This window comes from Ambystoma mexicanum, chromosome 5p, assembly GCF_040938575.1.
Source record: "Ambystoma mexicanum isolate Mex_15411 chromosome 5p, UKY_AmexF1_1, whole genome shotgun sequence".
NCBI classification, from domain to species: domain Eukaryota; kingdom Metazoa; phylum Chordata; class Amphibia; order Caudata; family Ambystomatidae; genus Ambystoma; species Ambystoma mexicanum.
The window spans coordinates 1,044,204,861-1,044,224,240 of NC_090930.1; the positions used below are offsets into that span (position 1 = coordinate 1,044,204,861).

At 43.2% G+C, this 19,380-nt stretch overlaps 1 protein-coding gene across 2 annotated transcripts in view; it reads right to left on the reverse strand.

Moving 5' to 3' along the window:
• The window catches only part of MYLK4 (myosin light chain kinase family member 4), a 282,708-nt gene that overhangs the window by 186,588 nt on the left and 76,740 nt on the right, over positions 1-19,380 (reverse strand). For both annotated transcript variants that reach the window (XM_069613527.1, XM_069613526.1), the window contains exon 2: positions 681-780. In XM_069613527.1, coding sequence (XP_069469628.1) covers positions 681-780 — 100 coding nt within the window. The remainder of the gene's footprint in view (positions 1-680; positions 781-19,380) is intronic.

Genomic DNA, 19,380 nt, shown 5'->3' on the forward strand with positions numbered 1-19,380 from the left:
GTCATATTTCATCAATACATGTTTGCAGTGCTAGCGCAAAGGACTAGGACGAGGGCAAACATTGGCATGGTGTAAAGAATAAGGACCTCCGTATGAGTGCAGTGGTGCAATAAAAAGTGGTGGTATTTCTGTTACTACAACGTTTTTGGTGGAATTACCACAACTTTTACCACACTGCCAAATTACGAGTTTGACCTTGAAGTGGAGGATTACCTCAAGTGTGATGCTAGAGGCAAACCCTCCACTTTAAGGTTAAAACCAGTGGATTTACACTGCAGAATCACTTCTCATAGTGACTCTGTCAAAAATCTCCATGGAGTCCAGCGGAATCCAAAATCCAAAATGGGGATTTGCACTGCCCTAGCACAACTCGTAACCTGATGGTAAGCCCACGGGACTGTGTGACGGTAACAGGAAACTATTCTGGTGGTAAATCAGCAGATTTACCACCAGTTTACATCCAAACTCATAACAAGGCCCTATTTTATGGGGACTAGGGCAATTTTTTGCCAAAGTGCTAATTGCTACGGTGCAAATATTCTGTAACACTGCCCCTGGTAGCTTAGGGCAATTTGCTCGATGCTCTGAGCTAGTAAAGTAGCATACACGCATGAACTGAATACTTGATTCAGCACAACACATCCTCAGGTACAGGTGCAGAATAACGCGTGAAGTCTTACCTGTAGAATCGGGTGTCTTTTTCTTCTTCAGAGACTGTGTTCCCCTAAGCCCTAAATAGGACTTCACCTTCTTCTCCTTTGCTGTTTGATCCCTGGTGACCTGTAGGGAGATGCAACATGCAGGTACCTGTGAGAAACATCTTACAGTGAACACCGCTTAGAGCATAGAAAACCCTGATAGAACACATTAAGGGGGTCATTTTGTAACATCTGATCATTGCATTCAGGGTACCACCAACACTTACACTTACCTGTTGCTGGTCCCCTGTATGCAATTTTCATCACTCTCAAAGTGGAGTAGAAAGGTGTAGCGGAAAGCAAAATCAAAATCGCCATTACTCCTCATTTGTACTCTCTAATTGGGAAGAAATTAAACACTGCATGCAAATATACTGCAGGCAGAGTTTTAGAATCGAATGGGCCTGCTTACTACCAGGTGCTAATGTGAGGCGTTTTCCATTGGAATACATTCGTTTTACGCATGCATGAAAATATAATGCAGGTGTAAAAAGAAGTGCTCAGCTGAGAGGGAGAAGGAAAGCAAAGCGGAGATGCTCTCCCTTATGGACAATTCCTTAGACACAAGCCTGATGGCATCGACCACTCATTTTATTGCAGAAGCATTTAAGCTTCAGAACAAACTCAGAAACAGGGGACACCCCAAACGTCTGGTTTTAGATGCATTTATACACGCAAAAAACACTCATAGGGAGAACGTATTGCGTGTAAGAGAAAACAGCAGAATACCAACATGATCACATGTGTAACTACAATTAATGAAAACAGTTAAGGTTAGTCGAATCATAAGACAAAATTGTAGAATACTGACAGACAGTGCCCAAATTGAAAAATTACCTCTGTTCCCCTCCAGAAAGGGTTGTAGTTTAAAACAATTATTACTAAAAACTATATAGATCCAAAAACAACATCACTGAGGGAACTTTGGGGTCATTAGCTGAGTGTAATGTCAGACAAGCTCAAAATCAAAAACTGTTGAATACAAGAATTTAAAGTGGGAATGGACGTTCCACTTACTCGAATTGCAACTCTAAAATGTTATTTAATGCATATCTTGTCCATGTAATTTACTATATATCGGCAATAGAACTGGAAACATTTCAGTCAGAATAAATGAGCATAGATCGCGCCTCAGAAAAGACTTGGCATCAAACAAAATTGCCTTTCACTTTCGGAAGAAATCACATCTGGAAAGCGATTTCATCATGTACGAAGGTAGACATAGTCCAAACATTAAAAATTAGGGTAAAATCCTGGATGACAAGAACCAACTTCATCACAGGAGGTTAGAATGAAAAAGATAAATTGTTTAATTTAGTCATTAAGTTTCAAGAAACACCTTAAAGATAGCCGCACCACCCGAGCTGACCTTATAAGCAATTCAAACGGCAGTGCGGCATGCATGTGAGAGAATCAACGGAATGCCACACATGATGAAACAAGACTTGAACAAGCACCCAGCACAACATGGCGGTCTCATTTATTTCACCTAGCACTTGGATGTGCACGGTGAGCGTGTGCCGTTCGTATGAGGGAGCTCAAATTAATTAGGAGTACCAAAACCAAGGTGAGCATTGGTGAAACTGCAAGATTTGACTTGGTCAGTTAATTACAATTGTTGTGTTTCACAGTTGCTTTACAATACTGTGAATGTGTGCCATTTTAAGAACTTACAGTTTGGCAGTTGGATAGGGCTGACCAAGACACATAGAAACAAATATACAGACAGGATTTAAAATTCAGGAAATAAACTCATATCACGTTCACAGAGATATTGACCAGAGGATTATTTACATATACTCATTGGGTGATTTCTGCGCATTTTGGCCTAATATTATTTTGGGAATATTGACCTACAGGAATGAGTAGAAATAATAAAAATTGCACTTGAAAATGTACTGCCTATTAAAATATGGAGTAATTGAATAGAATAGAATGTATTGATTCTATGAAACCAAACGAATTGGAAGAACCATGTTTTTAAATGTGTTGACTAGGCAATTGTATTTAATTAATTTAGGAAATTGCATTCATGCATGAGAGGGAGTGGTACCACATTGTAGAAATTCAGGTGTTTGATAAATATTATGAAATTGTAATTACTTTACAAAACTTGTCAATGAATTGGAAGGCTGTCTTAGTGGGCAGGTTCTAAGTAGTTACATAGTGTGTTTTGCTTTTTATTTTTTTTAATTTTTATTTTGGTTGGCTGAAAAGAAAATTCAACCTTTCAAAAAGTCATGACATACAAAATCAGATTCTGAATCAATTTCATCATACATTGTATCATTCACATGGATTCTTACAAGAATGTTTTATCTATTAAACAATTATTCAGTTAAAAACAAAAACTTGAGGATTAAAATAGAATAGAATAAAATATACACCATCTATGCAAAAGGCTGCAAACAATGTACATTGTTAATGTTTTTCAAGTAGATGGAAGCGAAAAAAGCATGTCAAGAAATTGTACCAGGGCAACTTTAACCGACAATTGTATTTTTGGCATGTTAATACAAATAGTGAAACAAATACTCATCATAGCAGCTAGTTCAGCGGTTTTTTATTTCAAGCAAGACCACGCAGAGCAACAGAGGTTCGAATCCCAGATCTGCACTTAGAAACCAAACTCAGGTAATAAGCGCGTTATAAAAAAAATACATATATATGCTAAAGTATTACAAATCCATTCTACTCCCTGCTACCAAAAAACGGAATTAAAATACTTACACTTCAAAACCTCATCTGAAGCCCCAACTATGGCCGCTCTCTGGCCACATAGACAGAAGACCAACTTTGAGTAAATGATCTTGATTATGCAAGTACTAATCATTTGTTTATTTTAATCTTTCTATGCTCATTTTAAAACAATAGAGAAATGTGACAAAACTCACTAGTTTGTACATCCACTTAGAAGGTAGGTTTATCTAAGAAAATGAAGAGAAACTGAGCGCCCCGCTGCCCCCCACTCCATCATCAAGAACTGGCACTGCAAGGGTTAAATAGTATCAGCACAGAGACGAGAATGATCCTAAAAACTGCCTTTGCTCTCCTCTGACTCCTAGAAATAAACCTGCCATGCTTTGCAGTTAATGGCATTGGCCGGCCATCACTAGCCTCTCCCGGAAGGGAGCCCCATAGAGTCCTAGGGTGTCCCCAGACCCAGCGACCCCAACCCTCTTCATCACACAAGTGCACATCTGTATATACCTGTAAATATCTCTAGGGGCCTCCCTCTGGAATAGCGTCCCTGCCGCCCTCCGTCTTGAGCCTGATCTCCTTAAGTTTCAGAAACTCATAAGACATTCCTCTTCTCTGCTTCCTTCTCTCTCCCTCTGCCCTGCTAACCTCTCTCTCCGCTCTATGCCCCTCTCCCTCCTTTTCCACACAGCATACCGACTGGCCACCGGGTGTACTTCAGAGTCTCACACTTCCCTGGCGCCCTCGCCAGTCCTCCAGCACTTGTCTAAGTGCCTGGACATGCCTTATTACTACTGCACTTGGTCAATGACCCATTAGAATGGCATCTCTCATCACTTACCCAGTTCCTGACTAACTGGCCGCACTTGGATTCCCACCACCCCCTGTGCTTGTCCCCCCCCCCTGTCCCCTCTCCTGTACCTCTTTGCAACTGCAAGACCTGAACGCAGCATGCCTTGAAGATCATCTATCCTTTGCTCCCCGTCTCCTCCCCTGCATGGTGGCGCCTCCAAGCTCTTCGACAAACTGCAGAATCGTTGTCAGACCTATTTGCTGTTATCTACACTGTTAACTGTATTTATGCACTTACTCTGCCCTGGCAGACTTGTATCATTCAGAAATTCAAGGGCTCTGATTGAATGTTGTTTTTCCTCCCCTTTTTCCCTCTCTCCTTGACCGCCTTGAAACACTTGCCTTATGTATAGGTAGCTTTACAAATAAACATTACCATACTATACTTGCTGAAGGCATCTTTAAAGCCTGTATTGTGCTTTCCGCTTTTACTCTTTCCAGCTCCCCCACCCCCATCAGCAGCCTGTGTAATGTATTACTTGGCGCATCTGACTTTGTAAAGGCATGTGAAGCGCCCAGCAATGGGACTGGCACTGCCCCAACCATCAATGAGACTTTTGTACAGTGTTTTTGGTGAATCCTTTTCAGGATCATTGATAATAAAAACAAATGCAACTGAGTACGTTGTGGGATGTGGGACTAGTTTCTAGTTTTAAAAAGTACATAGCGATTGGAGAATGGGAGTACATTTCAACCTCATGACATGTCAGATCTGGTCGATTCGATCGAATTGCCACTTAATGGTGGTATCCTTCCGCCGTGGCAGCACTATCTAGACATGAAAAAGCTTTGCAGAACCACCGCTTCCAAAATGTATAGTCAGGCTTCACTTCATCCATAACAAGTGCTACAGTGACATCTCCTGGAAACCTTTCGCAATTACCGTCAATGTACAACTTCGAAGAGCTTTAACTTTTTTCCAAGGTATATCTATTACAAGAAAAACATATCCACAAACCTCTGCCTAAATCCTCTTTAGGCATACGTCTGCAAACATTAGGCACGCTGGAATAAGATCTGCTCTTTCAGATAATCTCTGACTATTATAACGCGCCCGGTAGCCGCATATAGTTCTATGGGGTTTACCGAAAATAGACATACATAGTGATGCTGGGAGTGTTTGGAGAGTACAATGATTAATTTACAAGACAGTGCCCCAAGCAGCTTCAAAATAATGTCACAGACGAACCCACTGAACTGAAGGCACGCCCTTCACTTATATATCTGTTTTAGAGTCTATAATGAACAGTCCTTGCAAACCAATGTATAACGTTCAATGTAATTCCTGCAATCAACCCGCAGAGCCCCAAACACCAGATGTTAGCATAAACTATTACTTTTTGTTTCCGTCAACTGCCATGAACCCCTCAAAGTTAGCCGTGCACAATATTGCGGGGTACGATGCTCAGCAAACACATGAATACACCCTTTTTTTAGTCAATGTAGGTCACTTATTTGGCCAATGTGGGCCAGTTTGATGAGTTACTTCACTAGGGGGCTAGTAGTTTTGACTATTGTTGCTGAATACATATTCTTTAAATTGCACAATTTGCTATACATTTTATCAAAAAACTCCCCCTCGGGTACTATTCAAACAGTCTGTCACAAAAGGAATGAATTTCCATTTGTAATTGTAGGCCTCATTTTCATTGGTGCTCAGACAATGTTATGCCCCAGTCCGACCCTGCAAACACAACATTGTCTATTCTATAAAAACATATTTGAGAAACTTCCTGAAAACTGGTTTTAAAATGCAATAGTTGCTTACAGAAATAGAAACGCAGCAAACATGTTTTACACCCTCTTTATTTAGTTATTTATTTATTTCTATTGTTCCGGTAACTTGCAAGTTTCGGGGTGCAGATACAAGCACACAGAGTACACCATGTAGAAAACGGGACTGATAGACAATGTTAAAGCTGTGGGATCCTTTGGCGAGAAAGTTAGTTGTAGATGTGGGTCTTCACCAGTTTACGGAAACGCATATAATTGGTCTATTTTCTGATGTTGGCTGGAAGATTGTTCCACAGCCCTGTTGTCATGGTGGGGAACGACTTTCCCAAACCATATTTGCGCTTGAAAGCAGCAACTGATATCATGCCTTGGTCGGTTGATCTCAGCCTGTGATTAGGTATGCATGGGTATATTTTAGTTTTTAAGTAATCAGGTGCTATTCCGTGGATGCATCTATGTGCCAGGGTCAGTGCCTTAAACTGTGTTCTGTTTTCAATTTTAAGCTAATGCAGATCTTTCCTTGCGTCGTTAATGTGATCAAATTTAGTTTTGTTCTTAATGATCCTTACAGCATTGTTTTGTATGATCTGGTATGCTTGGAGGCATTTTTTTATTGAATCGTAACATCAAAGCATTGCCATAAACTAGGCGTGAAAGTATGGTTGCTTTGGCCACCGTGGCACAGTTACCCTCCGAGAGGTAGGGCCTAATGGCTTTGAGAAGTCTTAGATAGTATGTGCATATTTTCTTTATGTATTGGGCCTGTGGCCTCAAGCATCATGCCCAAAGTTTTGACTGTATCCAGTACCGGAATTTATGTGTTTTCTATCTGGAAAGTGTGGTATTCAGGGGGAAGGGTGGCTCTGGCTTGATGGGAACTGAATACCATTAACTCAGTCTTCTTGCCATTCAAGCACATACCTCGCACTTGCCACCAGCTGGCCCTTTTTATTTATCATTTATTATTTCATTACGCCACTTACCTTGTACTGCACTTCTCCCCCCACCTCCTCCCCCTGCACTTTCTCCTTTTTCCCCTTACCTCTGCACTTGCGCGATCTGAATGACACCTGGCCTAGTAGGATCGCTTGTCCGTCTTCCCCTTGTTTCCCTCCCTCCCTGCCTCGTCGCGCCTTGAAACACTTGTGTATAGGCGCGTTACAATTACCATATCATATCATATCATATCATACAGTTTGCATCCATCCACTGTTCTATGATGGAGTAAACTTTGAGCAGATTCTCGTTGTCTTTTTTATGGCCTCCACTAAGTTCCATTACCAGCTGAGTGTCATCAGCGTAGTTGGTAAAAAAAGATATTTAGGTGGTCTAATACATAGCAGAGAAATCTCAGATACAGGTTGAATAATAAAGGAGACATATTGACCACTTGTGGGACACCACAGAGGATTTCCTTTTCTACGGAGAATTTGTCTCCCCAGTGTACCCGTGAGATTCCATTTTTTAAGAAGGACATTATACAGCCTGTTGCCTCTCCTGAGCAGTTGGCTGTTTTTTTCCAGCGCTGTTTTGAGCAGATTGTGATCCTGCAGGTCGAAAGCAGCACTGAGATCAGGTTTTCCCTTGATCCATGATACTTAGCATTTTAGATTGGAGATCTATCATGGCAGTCTCTGTGCTGTGTGCTGGTCTAAATCTAGACTGTTGGGAATGGAGAGATCCAGATGCCTCTATGTGCCCTTGAAGTTGTGCTGTGGCTAGCTTGTCCATGATTTTCAAAATGAAGTTGCAGTTTGTGATTGGCCTGAGGTTTCTGGGATCTCTTGGATCCACCCAAGGTTTTTTTACCGGGGGGGTAACTGTGACCCTTTTTATGTCTCGGAGACTGTCTCGTCTCTAAATGACGAATTATTGATTTTTGTAAGTATTGGGGCAAAGATGTTCGAATGCTCCAATATCATTTTAGAGGGTATGATATTTTCGGCGCAGGTAGTAGGTTTCATGGTGGCCAAGGTTTTTATCATGACCTCAGGGGTGATATCTGAAAACTTGAAAACCTCGATATTTTTGGTGGCCTCTTCTAAAGAGGGGGCTGTTACTCTTAGCTTGTTTGTTTGAGATTCTAAGATTAGGTCTCTGGCTTTGGCGATTTTTGTAAGGAATGCGTTTTGGGTGTTATCACACTCGTGTTGAGTAGGGGCAAAGGGAGGGGAGATTGCCTTAGGTTTTTCGATGGATTTCGAAATATTGAAAAGTTTACTGGTGGCATTGTCTGCGGAGGTGATTAGATTATTGTAATAGTTCTTTTTTGCCTCAATTATTGCTTCATTATTGCTCTTTGTCCATAAATATGTTAAAAGTGTTACCATGTAAGTGTAATCGGCCCACTTTAAAGCACCTGAATATGTTTCATGTGTTCTCTCTAGAAGGGTCAACAACCAACACCCCAGAACATTCTCTAACATTTGCAGTTGTAGGCCCAAAGGAAATACAGTGTATTGGTCAAAAAAGAACAGCGATGGAGTTGTAATGATGCAAAGGTTGTCAGTTGTCTGGCTCGCTGGCTAAAAATAGATTTTTTAGACTCACGACAAATTGCATTCTGGTACTTGTAGGCCTCCATTCAAGATGGGGGAAAATAAAGCTACAATTGTACTCTTTATGCATAACATATTTCTCAGAGGTTTTATAAATTTGTCTCAGTGGTTTATTATGATTTGTGTAATGTTCAAGTCATTGCTACAAAATAGAGTATTACTGAAAGCCAAACATGGGATGAGGAGGCGAAAGGAGGTGAGGGCAAGTGGGGCAAGATGATTTGCCAGGTCCAGGGATGCGGGAAGAGCGTTTGCTGGCCGGACGACTGGAAAGGTTGTTTTCTCTGGTCGCAGCACTGCACTGATTCTGTTACCATTTGAACACTTGCCGTTCCCGGTAAATAGGCCCAGCTTCGAACATACTATAAGGCAATCCTCCAGCAGAGGTTCTTTGCTCGGTTTCCCTGCTTGCAATCCCGGGATTGCAGGCCCTGGAAGCTGCAATCACGGATAGACACGTTGCCAGGACTTCTAATTTTGGCTGATAAGGCATGGTGAGAGCAAATGTTTTGTCCAGGAGCACACACTTTGGTAAAGTGGCAAAGCCAGGATTTGAGACCAGTATGCAACTCAATCACATCTTTCAGGATCCAGGATCCCTCTCCAGTATCAAAGAGTAATTCACATGTGCTGTGGTGTCACTACATATGCAAACAAGTGGGCCCTGCACACGTGTGCCGGCCAGGGCCCTACAAATCCCAGGGCCAGTCCTGCCAATAGCCTTCAACCACCTGAAGAAGAAAAAAACAAGCTCAGGATGTTTGACCCTTGCTTACTGCCATGACCACTTCCTGTTTTACTGATCCGCGCTGATTATGGGTTTGCAAACCAGTAAGAAGGAAAACAATCTGCATATGCATGGTGGTGTTACCTTAAGAAAAAAGCGGTACTACCTTTGGCAGTAGTACTGCAATGAGGACCAATAGGACCATAACGGTAATCTCATAATTAGGCAGAGACGATAGTGTTACTTACCATCAGTGGCAATGGTAATTCCTTTGGTGGTATTAACATGAATAATACAAACAAACTCATAACGAGGCCCAAATAGGGGTCTGTAATTGATCCAGGTTCTGGCTGATATGGTTTTGGATGAGGTTTGGAATTGCGAATCATTTCTTTGCCATACTTGGCAAACGGTTGTGTCATTGAGGGATAGCTGAGTAGAAAATGTCCTACAGGAACTGCACATTTTATTCTGGTAATGAATGCACCTTCTGTAGAGCTCCACCAGGTTGTTTTATTTTGGCCACTTTGGAGACAGAGAGGGGATGAGCACACAGCGACGCATGTCATTCACAGGAACAGTTTGAGGGCAGTAGTTGCTGGTCCTCGTACCTTCCAGTTGTCATGTGGATCCATTCAACTATAAACATGTTGAGTGAGCTATTGGTGGCCACTTCAGGGGGAGGTGAAGCTGCAACATGTTCAATGGCTACCATTAAATTCATCCCTATAATGGACTTGTCATCTGCCTTTACCCGGCAAATCGCCCCGCTCTCCTTTTGATCCCCTCAGACTTAGGAATTCCTTTTGGACTGCATCTTTACTGTCTGTTGGAACAAACTTTAAACCCTATTCCTCTTCCTGTCTGTCTTGTACAAGGCTCTGGCCTTGTCCCTCTCCTCTTTACCATGGCTGCCTCCTCTCTCGGTGAACATATTACCTTCTGTTTTTTCCTACCACCTCTTTGCTGACGCCACCCACATTTTCTTCTCCTACACCACATTCATCCCTCAGTCATCTTCCAATATTTCTACTTGTCTTCTAGACATCTGCCAATGGATGGCCCTTCACTGTCTCATGCTAAATGTATCTCAAACCAAAGTCATCTACCGTCCTGCCACAAACACCCCATTCCCCCTCCTTCGTCAATATCTTTTAATTCGACCAAGTCAACCTCTTTCCCAAGGCATGCAGCCATGCTCTTCTATTTGACTGCAATCACCTGTGAACATGATTCTTTGCTTAAATGAACAAGCACGTGCACACACTGTGTGTCAGGGGGTAGACTTTGTGTTTGGTGTTTTTTAAAGCGCCAGAGAGTTTCTTAACAATATGGAAAAAGTTGATTACAGGCCCCAGAAGAAGAGGGTCTTTCATTTCCCTCAGAGAGACAGATGATTATCTTACTAATTTCTCAGATAAGCAGTTAGGGGGTTCCAGCTAAAGGTTGACTGGGAACCAAAAGAGGCCCTGGAAATCATTTTCAAAGTGGCCCGATATTACATATTTTCAGCAAGCCCAATCCATTTCGTATGGGAAAATTTCGAAATACCACTCAAAAGAGGCTAGGGTGCAGAGGCCTACCGGGACATCTCCAGAGTACTCTATAGACCAGTTCAGCTCTGGTTCCAGCTTTTTGAGGCCATATCGATGAACCGTTGGCATCCCCCATTGTGTTGAGAACTGCGTTGTCCGGTAGGCGTACAATGGATCAAACTGCCTGCTACTGCAGCTGGTTTAGGACCAAACAAGACTCTGTGAATAAGACACTTGATGGCCTCATTACGAGGTCGGTGGTACAGTAAAAAAGTGTCAGTAAGTCCGTTGCCACCACCTTTTTGGGGCAGTAACGGAATTACTGCCATTTTTACCGCACCATTGAATTCCAGGTTTGACATTGAAACAGAGGATTTAACGCTGGCATCGTGCTGGTGGTAAATCCTCCACTTTAAGGCCAAGATCGGCAGAAGAAATGGGGCGGAATGACCACTTCTGGTAATTCCACCAACATCCCCATGAAGTCCTATGGACACTGGGGATTTACACTGCCCTTCCACCACTCGTAATCCTGTGGTAACCCCACAGGACCAAGTGGCAGTAACAGTAAACGAGTATAGTGGTAATTTGGCAGCGCTACTACCGAATAACCACCATTCTCGAAATGCGGCCATAAACTGAAAAACAGCCCCACTTGTGATCAGGAGCCAATGTATTACTGCCCTGTAACCAATTGAATTGTACGGATCTTAATCCGACCCGTTTATTATGGCCATTAAACCAATGTTGTTGCAAAATACACATTATTCCCTGAGTCTTCTGAAAACTGAACTATGTCCCTCCTGGCGCACTAAGCCAATGGGCAGAACATGTGATTGGCAGCTGCAGCTGATTAAAGGAATGACAGGAACTTGATGTCTGCTCTGTACTATACACAAAGGGTCTGTATTCTGTTGTGGCAGACATCGGTCTGGTCCCTGTAACCTCTCGAATAGCATGAAAAGTACAGTCTGGGCTACAGTCTCCCTTGGGCTACTCTGGTAACTAAAAGCACACTCCAAAGTTGTCTGCAACTTGGTGTGTCTGAGATTCTGCAAGACAACTTTTTTTATGTAAAGGGACAAGCCCCTCTCACAGGCGAGTAAAAGGCGAACTTGCAATGCTAATTATAGCGGCTTTCGGAGGGTTTTGCTTTCTCAGCACCGCGTGAGCTTGACATTGGCTGACTTATTCTCATTTCTGGGTTTCTTTTCGCAATTCACTGAACAAGAAAAGGGCCGACATGATGAAATCCCTCTTATTTACATTTGTTTCTGAAAGATATAAATGGTTGACAGTTTCTGACATTTTGTGTATTTATGTATAGCACCTGGGGTTTCACCCTAAGTGTGTAAAAGTCATCCAGACGTGAACTCACTGCTCCCTAGAGAGTTAGCCGAGCCTCACTGATGACGCCCAACAGGAGAAAACTGACTCTGGGATTGCTGGTTGCACTCTTGTAAAGAGCAAATTGCCTCGCATGTCATGCTGGACTGCCCTTGTGGGCGGGAAGAGACTGATATGCAAATAGAATATGTTTGACACTCTCCCTAGTAGGCCACATCCCATGGAACAGGCTAGTGTAGCCTGTGTTCTTTCTTGGTTGAGCAATTCTCGCATGATGTGTTTTTACAGATCAATGATTGCTTTATATTGAATTGGCTAATTTGCAACAACAAAAATAATCATCTTAAAATGTGTGATGGGACCTTGCTCATGCCTTTGGCATAGTCTGGTGTTCATGAAGACTTCCATAGTTCAGAAATAATAAGTATCTTCATCATCTGAACCACCTGGAGATACAGTCATCTGTCCAAGGTCAAACCATTTTCATAAGTAACTAAATCAAGATCGAGGTCCAGATCTCCTAGTTCCAAATTGAGCAACTTACTTCTTAGGCTACTCCTCCTCCCTTTCCTGTCCTTGCTAATATGATTTGTTTAAACTAGCACTTGATATTGGTGGTCCATTTACTTCTAAGCATTACCACGTTTGACAAGGAAAACAAAAAAAATCAGAGGTGGAAAAACTATTTGCCCAAGACCTAATAGTTTGTGTCAATTGGAGAAATTGTGATTAGAATAAGTGGCATTCACCGAAAACATAGGGGTTGCAGAAGAGACATCACGCATCCTTTGTCCCGCCCCCGCAGTGGCGTCACAGAAAGTGACATCAAAAGATCCTTGACTTCGATGATCGGCCAAGGTAGCCTCTGTAAACAATATGTACTGGAATCGCGAGGCTTCATCCGGGTAATAAATGGGCCCAAGCTAATGAAAGTGCCAGAGATGAAGGCATACTACCGTTGAACAATTCAGTCGTTCAATGAGTCAAATCAGAAGGGTTGCAAATCAGTCCTGAGTGGCTGCAAAACAGCAACAGAGCGGTGGCTATTGCAGTACTGAAATAATGCCAATTATTACAAGATTATAGTCCAGATATTCTAGTTCCAAAGGCACTCATTTAGGCATTAGGCATTAGAACATGCCTCTGCACACCCCTCTTTTTGGAACAATATCGTACTGTAGACAAGTCTTCATTTCTTTTTCTTTTTCCTTGTTCAAATTTGACAGAGAAGGAAAGAACTGAGAGAACATGGGTTTGCTCAATTTCAGCTCGTTTTTGTCAAATGGTGGGCATGGATTATAAACTCTCACTCAAAACTTGACAACTTTGCTGCTAGGCTGTGCCTGCCCCCATCTTTTTGATTTAACATAGCGCAATCCACTGGTGTTTGATTTGTATTAAGTAGAACTCTGACCTTCAGCAGATAATGAAACTGGAGTACAGGGAGCTAAAGGGGCACGCCCAAGATCACAAGAGGTTGGATAAGGGGGTAAACTGGCATTGCAACCCAGATATTATGATTCTAAAGTTGGTCATTTACCATCTAAACCTCTTAATTACTTATAATTCCTTTGAATACTCTACTCCCTTATCCCCTGCGTTCTCCCTGAATCTGTGTTGGATGGGACAGTTTTGGAGGGAAGGTGGACCTATGGGGTATACACTGATGCATGGCAAGTGTGAAAAGTAGTACTGTGGTACCTGTTGGGGTGGATGGAAAGTGTGGATTAGCCTTTGGGTGTCATATGGGGGCTGGAATGAGCATATAGAGGTAGTTTGGGGCAGAGAGTCTTGAGATGTGCTTTTGGGGCTGCTGACGAGGGGTGGCGATGTGCCTGTGAGGAGGGATGGAGGGTGTAGCTAATACTTTTTTTTAAATGATGGTTTATGGTTTAAGACAAACCTTTAAAGTTCATCACATTGAAACATATACACCCATTTAACAGTTTATCACATTCCACCATATGAACAAACTGTTTACTCTTTTTAAATGTATAGAAAGATAGTGGCGTAATTCCCAAATAAAAAGACAAGTGATCAAAACATCCACAAAACTACCAAAATGCTCATTTAAATAAACCTAAAACCTTTTACAAATCTCACTGCAGCAAATGGCAAGGCTACCAATCTGCTCCCCAACATGCTTAAAGGTTCTGTGAATCAGCATGTGCCAAATTGTTAGCAAACTTACCAAATAATATTATACACTGGGACAGCAGCACGGGACAGAATAGCAATAGATGTTTTAGGTCTTCCATAGCTCTCAAATTCCAGCAAAATCTGCAAAAAGCCCGTACCTCTGGCAACCAATTTCGAGTACAGACTATCTCCTTCATCAAGAGCACATTAAAACAAAATCTCATAAAATTACTCCTAGAGCTCCAATCAGCAAATTTTAATGCGTAAGTTTCCACCATACCCGCTCTCTTATGAATACTTCGCAGAAGACCATACAAAGCGAGCCGACCAAGAGCCTCCCCTGTTCGAATCCAATCTCTTAATATCACGGTAGCTTTCACCTTGGCTGGATTAGAGATCAGGGTATCAGTTGAAATTTCTAGACCCATGAGTTGTTCTCTCAGTAACTCACAAAGTCATTTACAGAGCAGCAGGTATGAGATGGTGTCGCTATGTTTGTGGGGAAATGGGGATGGTGAAGAGTGACAATGTGTCTGTGGGCGTGGTTGGTGGATCAAATGTGGAGCTGTGCATACCGCTAATAACGCTTAAAGTACAATATTGGTAATCCTGTGCCTACTGCCCTTATTGCCAATCCCGTGATAATTGATGATTATAGCAAATCTCCTATGTGCTCATCAGCATTTCTACCCTCTACCTTATGGTATTTATTGTTACACTGACAGAAGTTATTAGTAATCCTATGCTTGTTGATGGATTCTTGCTTCTCCTGACTGACTTCATTGTTACGCTGGGAGGAGTAGTGATGAGGGCTTTATTTGATAAGCAGATTCATGCCTAACTCCCCTTCAATGGTCATAGTAGCACTTTGCTGCCTCCACCATGACTACCACCATCACCTATGGCACCCGCCTTCTGCACCCGTAAAATCAGGTAGTAGGTGTGCCTGTTAGCAGCAAACACTAATCAACTATTCACCTGCCTTTCATCCTCAGGTTTCTGAGTGTATTTGTGCTTGGGGTGTGTCTCTATGTATCATGCATATGGCTGTGTGCAACAGTGGATGGTTGTGCGCCACTACAAAAGTGTATCCACATATGTGTCAGTGATGGTGAGCATGTGGGTAGGACATATTTGTGTGCATGTGTATTTATTTTTGATTTTGTATTTACCTAAGAGGAAAAATGTGGCTCGACAGAAACATCTACAGAGTATTATACAGAGGCTGTGCAGTCCTGGAGTCAGGCGCATTAAATATGAATTTACATGCAATTAATATTTGAGAAATTACCAGTTGGTTATGGGGGTTGTCTACAACCGTAGACAAGTACATAGCAGGATGTCTACTGAGATATTGTGGGGATAAAAGGGATAAAAGATACTAAGTGCCACGGAGAAAGGTAGGGAGTTCTTGGGGAAGAGCTATATTGAGTGAGAAGTATGATTAATGCCCCTCTCTGGCTCTTGGAATAAAGGGTCAGGTGACCATGGAGCTAACTGATATATGGACCCAGGGCGGCATGGGGAGTATTCTCGCTCACCCCCCCAAATCACAGCCACACATTAGGAGTTTCTCTCCAAAGAGGACTGTCCCATGTTCAATGATCCACCCTCCATAGCAAGTAAGGTTGACATAACGGGAAGTGTGAGAAACCTGAGGGTGTTCTCCAAAGTAGATCCCGAGAACCCCTTATTCAGGTGGTCACAAAAGGAGTGGCCCTCTCTTATCCCAACCCTGCAGGCAAACGAGCAGGGAAAGATCACCTGGGTAGGGGAACCTGGGGTTATGCTCAGGAGAATGCCCAAAGGGAGACGCAGTATGATATTGTGGAAGGAGAAGAGGATGTTGAAATCTCTGAGACCTTTATGGGCTGTGCCACATCTACCCTCCTTCGACTCATTAAACCTCTTCTACCCAAAGCCAATAACCCCTCCGTACAGAGCCAGTCTCCTAGGATCTCAAACCCCATCACATTCAGAAACCATCTTTTCCAAAAACCCTGTTTTCCGGTTCCCTATCCGAATACTCCCATTAATTCTTCATTCCCGTCCCTCTGATTATTATTCTCTGCACTCCCAACCTGCTCAAGTAAAATACTACAATCCCCCTTGTTTATTTCATGATTCTGGCTATTCCCTTTTGCCCCGCAAACACTACCTATCCCGCCCCTCTGATTGTCACATTGTGAACTCCCAGTCGAAAGTGACCAACAATTACAATTCCCACCATCCCCTATGTTCTGTTAACAATCCCGATCATTCTCGTACATTTCACAAACCTTACCCATTTCACCCTTCTCAGTCTACCAGCCGACCCCCTTCTTATAATAGCACCATCTCCCCATCCTATCCCGTAGGACATTCCGACACTCCAACCCCTCCCTTTTCCGACATGAATACTGGTTTACAACGGACTTGTAATGAAACTGTTTACCTGACATGTCCCGATACAAGGGTCAGGCAAAGTCAGGCAATTGACTTAAATCACACACACCTGAAGGCCCTTCCTTTTTCCCACAGGGATAAAAGGTGGAGCAAGAAAACACAGGGTGAGCAAGGCGAGCACAACAGAAAGCATGACGAGACAGCTAAACAGGCGCAGCAGTTCAAGAGAAGGAGAAAGGTGCCAGGGCTTAAGAGGGTGGCAAGGAGAGAAGTGACTTCCCCTTTTTGTCCCAAGCCCACAGAACCTTTGTGGAAGAGAGCCTAAGACTGCGAACAATAGCACAAGTGTCTTGCAGCAGATGTCAACGGTACACGGGGCATGCCTACGCCAATAAGCAGGAGCGAGGGAAGCCCCCACAACCGTGGTACCGGCCTTGACTCCAATGAAGAGAAAAATTAAGCGGTTCATCACAGCCGGTGAGTCGAGGGGAGAACCAATAAGATTGGGGCTGTGTTGATTGAGAATAGCAAAGTGGCAAGTTTGAACCAAGTTCACTTAACTCTGGTCGATCCCCATTTGAGAAACCATACAGATACCAGAAGGCCATAGGAGAGCCACCAAAGTAGGTAAAAGTGGTCACACTGAGGGTCAAGCAAAATCCCTGTACAATCGAAAGACTTTGATCTACAAACTGTGTGAAAGCAAGGGAAGTGCATCCCGTGAACACTTGCGAGTAAACTGAATGAGAAGTTGGTAAGAGTGCCACAAGGGATGCTGACAGGAGGGGGCAAAGTCTAAAGTCCAGAGAAACAGTGTGTTGACAAACGTGAACCCGGCTGAGGGGTGTCCAGTAAGAACTGTTTGAAAAGGCATTGAGAAACCAAGCGAACTGAATCCTGCTAAAGAGAAGAGCAATCCATAGTGAACCCGGAGGAGGGAGGCTGAGATTTGCAGAGAGGCTGAGCCGGACCAAGGGAGATCTAGCAGTGAAGCTATCGCCCAAGAACTGACAGTCAAGAGGGATCCGAGCCCGACCGAGGGAGATTCAGGGGTGAAGCTATCATCCAAAGTTCATAGGGGCTGAGCCCAACCGCGGGAGATACAGCGGTGAAGGTATCAACCAAGAGCTGACAGGCAAGAGGGGTCCGAGCCCGACCGAGGGAGATCCAGGGGTGAAGCTATCATCCAAGTTCATAGAGAAAAAGAACTGACATATACATTGTGGAATAAGATATGTGAGTAGGGTCAGCGCCCAGAAGAGGGTGACCCGGGGTGAAGTCATCACCTTACATGAACTGTGGCTAAGAATTAAGAAGGGTCAATGCCCAGAATAGGGGGACACAGGGATGAACCCATCACCCAGTGAACATTGGAAACTGAACTTCATTTGTTTGTTAAAGGAACTTTTGTTTTTGTTATTTGGACACGTCAGGCCCAAAAAGATACTTTCAAAGGAAACAAGACTTAGCCATCGACGTTCCTGAAAGCTGCAATTGGAACTGTCATCTCGTGCTGGACAGACTTGAGTGTGTGCTGTCCTCCAAGTTCCCATCTTACCCCGTGCTCAAAACCTGGGGAAGGGAGACCCAAGCTACCACATCCTGACATATTATTTGAGAACACGTCTTTCTGTTTCTTGAAAGCTATCCCTCACCCTTTTTGTATTAATGTAAAATCTGGCAATAGGTTTCTTAGTATAGGCCCTTATTATTAGACAACACCATTAGCACTGCCTTATTTACATTTGATGGTCGACACTTGTCCCCATCTTAGATTTAGGTTTAGAATAGGCATTTTTCCAACCTACATACAGCATTCATTGTTCAATAAAAACCTTCTTGAACTGTGATCACTTGTGTCTGTTTTACATGTTGCCACCATGAGTTCCTTACAGAAGACAAGGTGGAAATGAGATATTAAATCTCAGTCGTATCGCTGAATTGTTTGTGGGGAACAGTAGCGCACAGCACAGTAATAGGGAGGGTGAGCATACAATTGTGAGCTTCCACATACAGAAACCCTCTGACTTAAAGCCGGTTACTCTCAAAGGACGAGAGCAGTGCCCGTTTTCAATGTGGCATCATTCTTTTCGTATGCATACTTTTGAGATCATAGGTGGTAGACCACCTTCAAAAAGGCTTGGACTTGGAGCTGAAATGGTAGAGAAAGGACCTCCAGAGCGGCGGGATAGCAATACTAAGGTAGTCATTAATCAATCCAGTGTCAAAGCCTAAATGCTAACAACCGGAACCTACCTGAGTGAGGGCATTACCCAGAGGTGGGACCAGGCCCTTGAATAAGGAAATCAGATTGTCACAAGGGTATGGGAGACTGGAGTGAGTGGAGGCGCACTGCAGGAGTGATTTGGAGGCAGAAGGACCGGAAGAGGAGACAGATGTGAGAAAGGATGGAGAGTGGACGAGGTTGAAGAGAAGGAGAACGATTGACAGAAGGAGGTGGTGACTCAGGAGAAGCAGATGAAGTTGGAGGAGAAAGGAGACCGGAGAAAGGAGGTTGTGGAGAAGGAAGAAGAAAGACAAGATAATGTGGTGGTGATTGCAGAGGAACTAATAACTGACCAGGTGTAGGGAAGTAAGGAGATAAGGTGGAGGGAGATAATGAGGAGTGGAAAGAACAAGAGATTGAGGAGGACAAGGTGGAGGGAAAGAACCTGAAAATAATTAACCATAATGGACTGGACGTG